General features: G+C 40.2%; 1 protein-coding gene across 7 annotated transcripts in view; it reads right to left on the bottom strand.

Annotated features, from left to right (window-relative positions):
* Positions 1 to 15,192, bottom strand: part of ASH1L (ASH1 like histone lysine methyltransferase) — a 197,625-nt gene that overhangs the window by 155,162 nt on the left and 27,271 nt on the right. For all 7 annotated transcript variants that reach the window (XR_007148040.1, XM_047839911.1, XM_047839909.1 and 4 more), the window contains exon 2: positions 12,892 to 13,412. Coding sequence is in view for 6 of the 7 variants with exons in the window: in XM_047839911.1 (XP_047695867.1) it covers positions 12,892 to 13,311 (420 nt within the window). In the remaining variant the exon portion in view is untranslated. The remainder of the gene's footprint in view (positions 1 to 12,891; positions 13,413 to 15,192) is intronic.

The raw sequence follows: 15,192 nt of genomic DNA, 5'->3' as shown, positions 1-15,192 counted from the left end.
CCTGAGCCAAAACTGAGTCGGACACCTATCTGACTGAGCTACCCAGGCACCCCTGACATACAGAGGATTAAGTCAAGTGTTTTAACAGATAATTGCCAAGTATTTTTTCAAACGGGCTTTTTCTTGAATTACAAAATCATTAGGTGCCACACTTGAACGCTGAGTTTCAGACCGAAGTGCACGCACACCCACACTCATTCTCAGCACACTGTGCTGCTCCTGTTATAATTGAGAGTCAACTCATACGCTTGTATTACCAGAGGAAGTTTAATTCCTTCAGAGAACAGTATGAGAAAAGAATAGCAACAATAACATGGAAATCGTTATCAGATGTCAACCTCCACCAGCAAGGAGCTCTTCCAGCCCGTCAACAGGATTTCAGGAACAGACACAAGAGGCCCATCTGTCCCAGGTGTCAACAGCAGAGGAGGACGAGTCTTTCGACCCTTTTTTAGGCCTATTTCATTCCTGAAGTGACAATCAGCAGCACAGCACTTATCCATCTATGGTCTTTTTCTCAGGATTTCTCCCCTCAAACCCCTAGTTGGGAAAGAGGTACAATTAAGAAATAGGCCGCCTGGGATTTTGACTCACAAAGTAAGGTCAGACAGGAAACAACTTCTCTTTCATCGTGTATCCAACCTTTTCTCCCTATTAAGGAAGTTTCATAAAATCCCTATGTTTTGTTACCTCATCATATAAGGCCTTCGATTCTGATGTCTCCCCAGAAGTCTTCATTTGTTTCTACTAGGCAGCTTTATCTGAAAATTAGTTGGCAACGTGCACGTACGGGGCCGTCTGTATGTGAGTGACTTACGGCCATTAAAATGAAATAAAAGATAAGGACAGGCAACCATAAAAAGCAGCATCTGAATTAGCAAGTCAGTGTGAATTACCTGGGACTTAAGGAAACCTATGCCTTTAACCAATTTGGTTCAATAATGACTTTTTCCATTAGCAAGATCAACAATGAAATGAGAAACATTCACTTTCACCATCCCTCATTTTGTACGCCATTAAAACAAACCACAATACGGACTCAAGCAGAGACCCCCTAACATCCACCACGCAAAGAGAAAGTGAACTGCTCACTCAGCCAAACGCAGCAGCGATTTGAGTGGTTTCTACTGCAAAATGAGAGACTTGAGAATGAACCTGATGAGGCCACGTCTGCAGAGCACAATGGAAGGGGCCTGCTTTCTCTCCACTTGCGGGAGCAGATGCTTCCACAGCGGACGGTATTTGGGGGAAAGTGGCATCTTGAGTGTCTCCAAGGCTTCAGACAGAACGTGGCTGCCCCCTCAGGTGTTGTGTCTGAGAAAAGGCGGCTTCCCCGAGATGTGAAGACCCAGGGGGATCTGCATATTCTGCTGCTGCCCCGAGAAGCTGGGCACTGTGCCAACTGTCCTCTTCTCTGCTACAAAATAACTCTGGCTCAAGCAGCTTCCAAGATAAACAATGGATAGATGTGACGGTGAGACAACAGGACTCATTCAGAACAGGACCTGGAGATAGCCGCATACCATCAGGCCTTCCTGCTTGAACAACTGCTGACAACAAGAGGATGGTAGTGGAAAGGTAGCAGCGGAGTAACGCAGTCTTGTATCCTGGACCTTTTCACAAGGGGGTATAGGAAAGACTACGCGCACAGATGGCACCTAACTCAAAGCACAGGTAAGAGAAGAGAATGTGACCCTCTCCTATTTAGCAAGTCTCAAATTCCCTGGACAGAGCTAAGGAACCTACACAAAAAAAGTGATTAAGGGGCGCCTGGGTGGCGCAGTTGGTTAAGCGTCCGACTTCAGCCAGGTCACGATCTCGCGGTCCGTGAGTTCGAGCCCCGCGTCAGGCTCTGTGCTGATGGCTCAGAGCCTGGAGCCTGTTTCCGATTCTGTGTCTCCCTCTCTCTCTGCCCCTCCCCCGTTCATGCTCTGTCTCTCTCTGTCCCAAAAATAAATAAAAACGTTGAAAAAAAAAAAAAGTGATTAAAAGCGGGGGGGCGGGGGGGGGGAGGCTGTGGGATAACCTGACAGCAGTAAGGATGAAACAGTGTCACTCGGGCACACCCAGTACTGGCACCACCTTTCAGAGGGTGAGTCACTAAGATGTGTTAACTGCCTTGAAAAGGTGTTTGACCCCTGAAACTGTTTTCTTACAGAAGGTAATGTGGGGTTGTTTTTGAACGGGGATATTACAGACAGCTTAGTTTACCACTCTGTGTTGTGGTAAAATATTGAAATAAAGGTTTTGTTTGACCTACGATAGATGGATGGGTCTTCTAAGGGTAGTCACCAAAGTTGTGCTTTACCAGGAAATTCATGAAACAGCCACAGGTAATACTAATTTCGTAAAAAGAACAAACTATAGATTGTTTTTAAAAGACCTAAAGTTTTAATATACGCTTTTAGTAACTGATAGGAGAAAGTATCTATGAGTAGTTCAGCTAGGAAAATACATGCAAAAGCACTATCTTAATGCCAGGGAAACAAGTCCTCTTACTCCCAAACTATTTAAGGGGTGTATTTTTGGTGGTGGTGTTGGTGGTGTTTGGTTTGTTGTTGTTGTTTTTTTTAATGCTTACAGATTTCAAAACACAGTCCATAATCTGAATGATTTATTTCTAAAGCAGTTTGTGTTGACCATTAAATGCAAAAACTAAAATGATCACTGTGACACTCAAGGAGCATTTTCTCACTAGTAAACAAAAGACAAACTAAAAATTCCACTACAATGTGACACATGTTAAAACATATATACATATACATATATACATATATATACATATATACATATACATTATATATGTATATATGTATATGTACACACACACACACACACACACACACACACACGCAATGGAAGCAAAGAGGCTGGAGTTCAGGGGACGTTTCATAGAACTGGGTGACATGTGAGTGGGAGCTTTCCACCCCCTCATCCTCCCTCCTTTCTCTACTGCATACTAAAACTTCTTTTTCTATTTAGCAACTTGATGACAAATTTATTTTTCTAATTTTTCATTCTTATCTTACATAATTTACCTCTTGAGACTGAAACTAGCAGAAAAATGTTGCCAGGTATGCTTAGGAGAGTCTCCAGTTGCCTACAATTCTCAGCAGTCACAGTAACAAGCAGCTTAGAAAAAGTTAACCGAGCTCCCTTTTGCCTTTGGCTCCTCGTTTTCAGCCTCTGTCTGTCTTCAGGGTCAGCAGTCTTCTGTAACCCTACTCAGGCAATGAAGGACTGGATAAGGAACTACAGGATAATCACTCAGCAATTTTGCCAATAAAATAAAAAGGTGGGGTGCAGAAGGAGGTTCTGTCTTGTGCTACTGCTTTTACTGTGAAAAGTTACAACCGAATCCTGTCATTGTTAGGGTCATCTTTCTGCTCTCACGTATATTGAGATGTTACTAATTCTATGGAGCTTGGCTACAAATAGCTAAAATATTCTGGTGTATGTAACTACCATCTGTGCATTTGTATCAGAATGCCTTTGCACACCTCCTAAAACGGTAGCCAGAACTTTGTATTGCAAACTTGTCTACTTGACTTTGAGATGCTTTCCAAAAATGATGGTGAAATATACATAGTATATTTTGGCTGTTAAAAAAAAAAAAAGAATAGAAAAAGACCAAATTTAATAGTACAGAACCTATTTTGTTTTAAATGAGTGAGTAGTGGTTACTATTTCACTTTACCAATATTGTCATTTCTGAAATCTTTGTTGACATTATTATCTTCTTTTGCTAATCTGTATAATCTCAATCTAGGTAACAGACTTTGAATGAACTAAAGCCTTAGGAACACCACAAATCTGGCTTTGAAGGCCCGTATCTATATTAAGGGGATCTAAGTTAGTCACAGTGAATACACAAACTACCACCCACCCACTCTCTTCCTTGGGAGTCTTCACCCAATCATATTCACTTTTCTTAACCCCTGACATTAGGTACTTGCTGGTACAAAGTGATACTCATTTATAACAAAAAGGCAGAAGTTATTATATAGATCTCAGATAATGCCCTCATATTTTCCCACCTTTTAGTTGTGAGGGGAGAGGGGGGATATTTGACATCAAGTTTCTTTTTCTTCTGGAAAGAGAACTCTTATTCTGTGAAGAATTCTATTATGAAGTAATTTTTTTTTAAGTTCATTTATTTATTTTGAGAGAGAGAACACATGTGAGTGGGGGAGGAACAGAGAGAGAGGGAGAGAGAGAGAGAATCCAAAGCAGGGTCTGCACTGTCAGTGCCAAACCCGATGTGGGGCTTGAACTCATGAACTGTGAGATCATGACCCGAGCCAAAATCAAGAGTCTGACACTTACCCGACTGAGCCACCCAGGTGCCCCTGAAGTAGTTGGTTTTAAACAAACATCTTTAAACAGGCCAATAGCCAGCTGTTTCCTGAACCCCCAATACACCTTACTTCCTTCCCCCTTTGATAGTTAAATCTTTGCAACTCATGCTTAAACCTGATCTCTACTGCCACCTGCTGTCGCAGTTCTGTGTGCTCATGAAGGTGCACCAATCTGCCCCAATGTTATTCCTGCTGGACTTTCACTCCTGCATGAAGACCAAGGTAGTTCACTATTAATAGATCTGGAAAATAAAACTCAGGTATATCTTCAGTAAGGTATAACGTTACAGCTATCCTACTTACTATAATGACAAATAATCCCAAATTTCTCAAATAGAAAAACTTTCCAAAAAAGCAATTTTAACTTTAAAATATTTCCTCTTCCTAAGAACAGTAATATAAAATTTTTTTTTAACGTTTATTTATTTTTGAGACCGAGAGAGACAGAGCACGAATGGGGGAGGGTCAGAGAGAGAGGGAGACACAGAATCTGAAACAGGCTCCAGGCTCTGAGCTGTCAGCACAGAGCCGGACATGGGCCTCGAACTCATGGACCGCGAGATCATGACCTGAGCCAAAGTCAGGCGCTTAACCAACTGAGCCACCCAGGCGCCCCAGAAGAACAGTAATATAAAGTACAACCACAAAATGTTAAAATGTCACTTTAAAAACAGAAAAAATCCTGGGGGCGCCTGGGTGGCGCAGTCGGTTGGGCGTCCGACTTCAGCTCAGGTCACGATCTCGCGGTCCGTGAGTTCGAGCCCCGCGTCGGGCTTTGGGCTGATGGCTCGGAGCCTGGAGCCTGTTTCAGATTCTGTGTCTCCCTCTCTCTCTGCCCCTCCCCCGTTCATGCTCTGTCTCTCTCTGTCCCAAAAATAAATAAATGTTGAAAAAAAAAAAAAAAAACAGAAAAAATCCTTAAGAACAAATGGGTACGGTCATGCAATTTTTGGTTTAAAATTTTATATTAGAAGAAACGGTACGTGGTTACAAAATTTAACTACTTTGTAAGTCAGAACATAGAAGAAACTTCAACCCAAGATTTCCTTCTTTCTTTCTCTTTTAAATTTTAATTCTTTTTTTTTTTTTTCAACGTTTTTTTTTTTATTTTTGGGACAGAGAGAGACAGAGCATGAACGGGGGAGGGGCAGAGAGAGAAGGAGACACAGAATCGGAAACAGGCTCCAGGCTCCAAGCCATCAGCCCAGAGCCTGATGCGGGGCTCGAACTCACGGACCGCGAGATCGTGACCTGGCTGAAGTCGGACGCTTAACCGACTGCGCCACCCAGGCGCCCCTAAATTTTAATTCTTTAGAGAGAGAGAGAGCAGGGGAGGGGGCAGAGAGAATCCCAAGCGGGCTCCACACTCACCCCAGGGCCCGACACAGGGCTCAAACCCACAAACCATGAGACCATAACTTGAGCCAAAATCAAGAGTCAGATGCTTAACTGACTGCTACCAGCTTCTCGAGATTTCTTAATGCTCTTCGAGATTTCTTAAATGTAGGCAAAAAATGTAGTTTCCCCAAGTTTTTGAGTGCGACACGAAAAAGCTGACTACCTAAGTACCCCACTTGTCCTCCACTGTTTTCTGAATACTCACCTGTACTACCGGACTGCCAAATTCTTGTCCTACATCACAACTAACAAAGATCTGTGAGACATGCTAACTAGGTCTCTGCCCTTTATTATTTACTTTGACCTCAAAGCCCTTTTCTTTCTAGCAAATTCTAACAAAGATGCCAACACCTACTTCTGAACATGAACTCCTCTGTAAAGCTTCCCTGCATATTCTGCTGCTCCCACCTTGTCTCAAGGATTCTGTGAATTGACTACTGTGTGTATTTTTATTATGGAAGTTCTCACGTGACATCATAATAACTTGTTTACCACACAGGATAGGCAACTCAATTTATTTGTGGAGATGTAAATAAATCAGAGAATACTCTGATGCCAGACTGGAGATTCTGTTCAAAATTAAAGGATACAAAACTTGACCCTTTTTTCTGAAAAGTATAAATATTAGTAATATAAATAATCAGAATACATATAAGTAAGGAAAGTAAAATATTACTCCCTTGCTCAGTTATCTAAAGTGTAATAGACACAATAAAAATACACATTTAGGGTAATGAAGATATTCTGAGATTAGACAGTGTTGATGACTGCACATCTTTGTATGTGGCTAATACACCACAAACCACTCAACTGTATATTTTAAAAGAGGGCATGTCATGGTGTTTGAATTATATCTCAATTAAAAAATATACACATTTTATCTAAAACCAGGCTGGTCTAGGGGCGCCTGGGGGGCTCAGTCAGTTAAGCGTTTGACTCTTGGTTTGGGCTCAGGTCATGATCTCAGAGTTTGTGAGACTGAGCCCTGCATCGGGCTCCATGCAGCCTGCTTGGGATTCTCTCCTTCATTCTCTCTCTATCCCTCCCCCTGCTTGTGCATGCACTCTCTCTCAAAATAAGTAAACAAACTTGACAAAATAAATAAAACCAGGCTGATCTAACACAGAGCAAAATTTAAAGGAACTACAGTCTGTAGAAAGCCCAACATACTATTGCTATTTAGCAGAAATGACAAGGAAAGAAAAACCAAAGGCTAAGTAATTTCAAACCTTTTTCCTCAACATTCCATTTCAAAACATTTGGGATTTGTATGCAGCAATTTAAAAACTGCTAGACAAATTAGCTACACTAAGCAAGAAATGAGATACTATTATTATTATCTGTACATGTTCTTATTAAAGAAACATTAATCTATTATGTCTGTAATTTAATAAAATCTCAGACCAAAAGGACTTAATTAGAATACTTGGATTCATGTGGGTTTTAATAGCTCTCCATAAAAATCACTTCACTGAAATTCAAAATTGTATCTTCAATGAACTGTTTCTGAAAGAATCTAGTAAGTTGGCACAGGCATTTCTTTTCTAAACAGAAAACTATCTTTTGGAGGGGAAATTATAATTAGCACTGTAAATTTTATTTATCATCCACTGAGCTCATTAAATCCACTCAACTAGGGGGCGCCTGGGTGGTCAGTTTAACGTCCGACTTCAGCTCAGGTCGTGATCTCGCGGTTTGTGAGTTCAAGCCCTGCGTTAGGCTGTGTGCTGACAGCTCAGAGCCTGGAGCCTGCTTCCGATTCTGTGTCTCCCTCTCTCTCTGCCCTCCCAAACCCCCAAATAAACATTAAAAAATTAAAAAAAAAAAACAACACTCAACTAGGCTAAAATGACATCAAATATGCTATTCACTGACAAAATGTCAGTCAACATCGCACTAAAGTTTAATGCTATGTGACCTAATCTGTAATCAATATATAGTGGTTTTATATATCCCCAATCCTTTTAAGCTCAAACAAGTCTCAGTTTTAATCACCTGTTCCAGGAAACATATTTTGGTTATTTTTCATTTGTCATAAAAGCACTTTCTTTCGGCCTAGTCTCCTAGTGAATTAAAATCCTATATAAGTAGCTATACTGCACGACTCCAAAACTGGAACTTCATTTTTTTAATGTTTATTTATTTATTTTGAGAGAGAGACAGCACGAGAAGGGAAGAGGGGCAAAGGGAGAGAGGGACTCCCAAGCAGGTTCCACACTGTCAGCAAAGAGCCGGACATGGGGCTCGATCCCATGAACTGTGAGATCATGACCTGAACTGAATTCAAGAGTAGGTTGCTCAACCGACTGAGCCACCCAGGTGCCCCCGGAATTTTGTTTAAATGCTGGAAAGGATTGTGCCATTACCTCTTCTCCTTTTAAGTTAGTTGTGTAATAAATTTAAGTAAATATTATGACTTCTGCCTCTCTTCTCACTTTCTTAAACACTGCTATAGAAGAATGAATTCTGACAACTTACGAAATGACACAGACACCACAAGAAGCTGCAAGACAACAAAACCCAAATTTTTACAGGAGATTGAAAAGGATATTTCTCTTTCCACTAAAGAAAATGAGACTGGGAAATCTACAAAATTAATAACAAACATACTTATAAAATAATCAGGTGATCTCCACTCTATCCTCTTGGTAGGCTAAATAGAAGATTCTTCTATTGCAACAAAGTAAATTAACCCAGCACAAAATGTAATGCTTGTTGCGCTGTTGGCCTCATAGAACATAAGAAAAATCTCCAAGAATACCAAATGAGAAGAAAAAATGAGGCTGACCATAATAGGCATGGTTGCTCAGAGGGTAAATGCACCAAGCCGTGGCCTCGAGGCAAAGTAGGGACCGCAGGAAAGGTGTTAGGAACACACCTGAATTCCTGGCAAAGCAAATTCAGAGCTTCTCAAGGAAATCATCTTCCAATTAGGTTCCAAGTTCAACCACAGAGAAAGATGAACAAAATATAAATTTTATAATTAACCAGATGAATTTTAGGAAAAAAAAATCTGCTTTTCCCAAAATCACATTAAGTTTACAAATCAACAGGCAAGCGTGCAAGGAGCACTCTAAAACAAGAGTGATGAAGGAGTAGCCCTACCAGGTATCAAACATAATAATTGAAACTATCACAATGGCAGATAAACAGAAACATCAATGATACAAAATGGAAAATCAGACCAGATCTAAGTACACGTATCTCCAGAATATACTAAGTGGAAAAAAGCATGACAGGGAACAGTATGTGGTATGCCACTATTTATTTTTTATTGGGGAGGGGGGGGAGGGGGAGAGACATGTATTTGCTTGTATACACATAATATATTTGTGGGAGAAACCAAAGACACTGATGTTGGGATTTATTTCCCTGAAGATTCTTCATACCAATTTTGGTACCAAAACAACTATTTCTTTTTTCTTTTTTTTAAGTTTATTTATTTTGAGAGTGAGTGGGGGAGGGGCAGAGAGAGGGAGAGAATCCCAAGTAGGCTCAGTGCTGTCAGTGCAGATCCTGATATAGGGCTCGATCCCACAAACTGTGAGATCATGACCTGAGCTGAAATCAAGAGTTGGATGCTTAACCACTGAGCCACCCAGGCACCCCCCAAAACAACTAGTTGTTATTATGGTATTATTTTCCAAGTGTAAATGTAAACCTGAAAATACATTCAATATATAGATCAGTTTTCTTCATTTTGGTTGAGAAATGGTTATTCTGCTTAATCAGTTATCACAGATAGTATGGGGGGGGTGGGGGGTGGGGAGGGGAGGAGTCACCAGATGGCCCAGAAGGGGATTCCAAAATAGATTTACTCAGAGGGGGTAATGATGGTAACAGTATTTCATTGTTTCCTTTTTTTTTTTTTTGTCTTTTAAACTGTGAATCATACAGTCTATTACCTAATCAAATAATATTTGCTGGTCCAATATCCACACTCTTACACAGGACATTTTTTATCCAGCTTCCCATGACCAAAATACCCCTTGCTATCTTAATTAGTTTCTGAATTCAGAGAGCAAGTTCAGGGTGAGGAGGATACGTGAAAATCTCTCAGACTTAAACACAGAAGCTAAAATGATAAAACCCTGAAAAAGACAGAGGAAGATCTTCAATACACTGGACTTGACAACAATTTCTTGGAAAGGACACCAAAAGCACAGGCAATAAAAGAAAACACAGACAAACTAGAGTTCATCAAAACTGAAAACGTTTGTGTGTCATAGGACACTGTCAAGAGTGACGAGACAGCCCACAGAATGAATGGGAGTCAATATTCCCCAGTCTTAATTGCAGAATGTATAAAGAACCCCAAAAACTCAGCAACAAAAAAGCAGCACAATTCAAAACGTGCTGTACCAATTTCCACCAGCCATGTACCAGAGTGCTTGATTCTCCTAGATTCCTGCCAACTCTGAATTAGTAGTAGCAGTGGCAGAATGAAATTGCTCAGTTTGGCCAAAACGGAATACAGAAGGTAAGTCTCAGAATTAATTAGAAACAAACCAAGTCCACAGCACGATATGTCAATTAAGCCTTAAAAATATGTATTAAATTAAAAAACTCTATTGAATAAATACGTTAAAAATACATTAAATAAAAACAAAATTAGGACCCTTACGGTCTGCACTAAACTTTAAATAAAAGGCATTACAGCATCATCCTCTAATATTTTCTCAAAAGAATGAACTAAACTTCAAACCCCAGTTATTAATGTGCCAGTTCCTAAACAGGGAATTGAAATTTTTAAAAACTAAGTGACATATTTGAATCCCTCTAAATAACAGAGTCCATGAGTAAACTACCAGAAATTTAACAATATGTCACACATTCAAGAAAAGGGAAAATTTCACTCATGGAACCGAACTTGGGTTTTGCTTCTAAAAATGACAGGAACTTGGGGCGCCTGGGTGGCGCAGTCGGTTAAGCGTCCGACCTCAGCCAGGTCACGATCTCGCGGTCCGGGAGTTCGAGCCCCGCGTCGGGCTCTGGGCTGATGGCTCGGAGCCTGGAGCCTGTTTCCGATTCTGTGTCTCCCTCTCTCTCTGCCCCTCCCCCGTTCATGCTCTGTCTCTCTCTGTCCCAAAAATAAATAAAAAACGTTGAAAAAAAATTAAAAAAAAAAAAAAAAATAAATAAAAAAAAAAAATAAAAATAAAAATGACAGGAACAGTTACAAAATTACATAAACAGTTAACAACCATTCAGGACTAATCATGACAGCAAGTAACTTATTTTTTCCGAGGGTCTTGTTTTTGCTCTCTGAACACTGATGAAATTCTTTTAAGAGATAAAATACATGATCTATATTTGTTTTTACTAGAAATGTAAAGCCTGATATTTGCTTTATAAGCAGCACTGACAAAAGCTCAACGACTTTTGATTTTGAAGAATCAAGGGGTAAATGTTTTGGTTGTGTTTGGTAAAGCCTTGCTTTAAAAATAAATAAAGCAAAGCCCTCAAGCTTTCTTAAGACTACCGAAGATCTCATAAAAGTCCATTCCCTCCTTGGCCAAGGATGCCTCATCTTTTCAGAGTCACGAACGGTCTACGAAGCTGGCAAGAGCTACGCAAAAATGCACCCAGACACACACAAAATTCTGCACAGACTGTCGCGTTGTGAGGGCAGTGACACACACCCAACACACCCTCCCAGGGATCAAGGGTTGTGAACTCCTACATTAGGCTGTAAAAAGGAAAAGAGAATATTCCCAAGAACTACCACATGCTGGATTCTTTATAGAAATTCAATTCTTTATATAATCATTTAAGCTAGGCATTCCTAATCCCACATTATAATTGAGAAGACCTGGGCTGAGTAAGAGAAAGCCAACTGCCTGTGCATAGTTTTTAAGCCAGGATTAAAATTAGGTTCTGAGTTCATAACCCATGCTCCTTGCACTACTTCTGAAGAACTAATTCAGAGGCTACGAATATATTCAACATCCTATGCTCAAGTAACTGTCGGAAAAATAAACACCTACCCTTCACTAGCAGCTCTGCTACCTTCCCTCAGAAACCACAGACCATATTCTACTACAAATAAGATATGCGGATATAAACTCCCCGTATGTTGAGAGTAAACACATACTGTGGGCGAAGTCACCTCAGTACAAAACCTCATCGTTAGCATGCACTGTTAAACAAAACAAAACAAACTATAGAAAGATTACTCAAGACAATCATCCCGGAGACTTTTACAAGTCAGCTGCACCAGATAAACTCTAACACTGTTTCAAATAAAAAGGTCTAGATAAAAATCTTTTTCAATCAACCTTATGAAAATCCTTGAGGTCAGAAGGAACAGATAATATCTTCATTTCAGAGATGAGAAAAATAAGGCTCAGGACAGGTTAATCAACTTAGCTAAGATTCATCCGGCTCATTTTTTTTCAAGAATTGGTACAATACCCATTTTTTTTCCTGGCTTATAATCTTAACTCATTCACAGTTGATTTTATCAACAAAATATCCCAAGCTACCTTAGGTGTCTGTGATCTTTGAAGAATACATAGCAACGATTAAAAACTTCTGGATGCCATAGCAATTCGGAGAAGAACAAAAAGCCTGAATCATTATGGCTTCTGGTAACATGTAGGAAGCACGTGAATTTGATGTTAAGAAATTAACAGTGAAAATCAAGTTACTTCACACAGCCGGGATTATTCCAAAATCTTAAACCAATTCTTTCTACCTAGATCTATGGTTTTACTTACGTAGGCATAACATTTAAATATGCACGTGGGCATATAGGTAGGTAGTATTGGAATCATTTAACAGCACTGAACCTCGATTCCTTCCCTGTTAATCTGTCTATAGTCACACTGTTAGAAAAACAGGAAGGCAAGATTCAAATCTAGGTTTCCTAAATGCAAACCCAATACACTTTCCACTAAGCCCTGCAGGAGTAACGGTATGGGTGCGTCCAATTTACAACATTTGCCCTACAAATACAAACAGTTACACTATCATTCACATCCCTCACAAGTCTCGCAGCCTATTTCAGTCAAGCAAAACAGACTATTTGCTAATGAAGACAGAGATGAAGATCAAACTTCCTGTGATACGTGTGTGGAGGGTGGAGGAATCCAGGTCGTGTCGCAGACCACGGATGGCTGGGAGCGGTACTCACCCGTTTTGAAGGACAGTGCTCGTTCTTCTCATCAGTCATCTTCCCGCTTTTAAGTGCTTTCCTTGGGTGCTTGATGGTTGTTTTTATGGCAGGTCGACACACATAGTTCTCCAAGTTCTTTGGAGGTTTTTTAGTTCTCTTAGCCTGAAGGCCAATTTTCAATTTCAAGTTTCCCTCTGAAAAGTTTGTTTCTTTCACTGAAAACTGTTGCTGTGCATCAGTCAGACCATCCTCTTTCCCTGCTTCACTGTTTCTTTCCCGATTCCACTTGCGAAGGTCCTCTTCCTCTTTCGCGTTGTTCTCTAGCTCTCCTTCTCTCTTGCTGACCACTGTGCCAGCACCGACGGCAGAGGGACTCTTCCTTGAAAATCCTTCGGAGTCAGAACCCAATCCTAACATAGCAGTATTTCTAGGGTCCATCACAAGTGTATGTTATTGCCAAGGAAGCTTATGAAAAGTTTACAGAACTGTGTTCCATAAAAAACAGGGATCTCCAAAACTTGCAACCAGCATCTCTTTCTCTGCAGGACAGACCACAACAAAAATTCATCAGAATAGAGGCAACTATCAATTAACGTGAAAAATGGGTAAAAGGGGAGGAGGGACGAGGAGGTCAGGAAGAAGCCCAAATCACAATTAAGACTAACCAAAACGCAGTACCAAATACATGTAAATTGATTTATAAGTTTAAAATTTTAGAATAAGCTTATTATTCCACAGGCATCACATACAAGCTATTGTGCTACACGTCGTGGTCTGAGTGCTCCAACCTTTTGCAAGGTTTTAGGCTTTGCAAAGGGTCAGGACTCTTAGGTTGGAATTATCTTTGCTGCTGGTGTACAATTCAGCTCTGAATTCATTCACTCATTCATTCATTCAAAATATTTCTGAGCTCCTATCATGTGCCAGGCATTGTGCAATAACCTGGAAATACAGTGCTCAGGAGAACAGATCCAGCTCCTAAATTTACAAACCTTATACTCTAGTGACAAAGACAAACATTAAACAAACAATGATACAAATGATTTATAACAATTGTTATAAAAACTTTGAAAACCAGATATTTAATTTTACAAGTTTTCCCATTAGCAAACAGTCAGGTGGCATGAAGCCTTAATTCCCCAAACCCATAAAATATTTTTTCCAAATGCATAAAATGTTTCAATCAGCGTGCCAAATTATTATTTTACAACAGATGTACACCTTACCTGAGAATCTGAATACTCTACCCAGGGCAACCCCCTTCTCAGAAATAGTGAGCCTCAGGGAACCAGATTACCATATAATCAGAAGGCTAATGAATACAAAGCCAAAACAATTCACTACTTTTGAGGATTGACAGACTATATATATGCACATAGCCAACTCAAGATCCAGAACAAGTATCTGAAAAAGAGAACACCCTATTCATTAGAACATTCCATTGATAAGTAGAATATTTCACAGTTTAAACTAGGTGCTTAAGACTTTTCTTTCCAACAAGATTGTAAGATTCTCAAGGATGAAGATCACAGAACAATTTCACAACTCCTACCAGAAATGCAAGTCAAATGCACAGCCCAGTGCCTGAGAACACAGCAAGGGTTCAAAAGAAGGTGCCAACAATTAATTACTACTGGTAACAGCAGGAGCACAACATTTTCAGCACTCAACAAATACTGGCCAACTGACTGACCTCTTCAGTTTGTTCCCACTCTATTCATTCACAAAAGTGGCTGCAAGGGGAACCTTCCAATCAGCTCCCTGGGACAATTCTTGCGGTCTACCACCTCAAAGATTAACACTTCACAAGAGCTTCGAGACCTTTCATAATCGGGCTCTAACTATTCAAACCTGCTTATCCCAGTGATTTAGTCCACTCAGTTTTCCTTACTGTCCCTAACAAGTCATGATCATTTCTGTTTCTGTGCCCTGTGCTTGCTTTCCCTCTAGAAGTACAAAGTCCTATCTTTTCCACGATGGTTCACAAGCCTGGAATTTAACTCTGAGGACCACAAGCTTATTCATAAACTCACTAGTGACAAAACCTGATCAGACCTGATCTGGATCCACTTTGGCCTTAATCACCACAATTTTTGTGAATCGTCATACATTTCAATGCGGAAGTATTAATGTGCCTGATTAAGGAGCACCACTCTAAACATCACAGTGGAAGTAAGCCAATCTACAATATCTTACTCAAAGCAAAAAACAAACTTCTGGATGATGGTTTGTGGACTTATGTTCTCACACCTACATTTAAGCCTGCACTGACCTGATCCTTCCCTGAATACCTATTATCATCAGTATGGGATCACACTT

Source organism: Prionailurus viverrinus, chromosome F1 (genome assembly GCF_022837055.1).
Source record: "Prionailurus viverrinus isolate Anna chromosome F1, UM_Priviv_1.0, whole genome shotgun sequence".
In the NCBI taxonomy this organism is placed as follows: Eukaryota; Metazoa; Chordata; class Mammalia; order Carnivora; family Felidae; genus Prionailurus; species Prionailurus viverrinus.
Note: the sequence above shows the minus strand (reverse complement) of the source record. Positions and strands in the feature narration are given on the sequence as shown.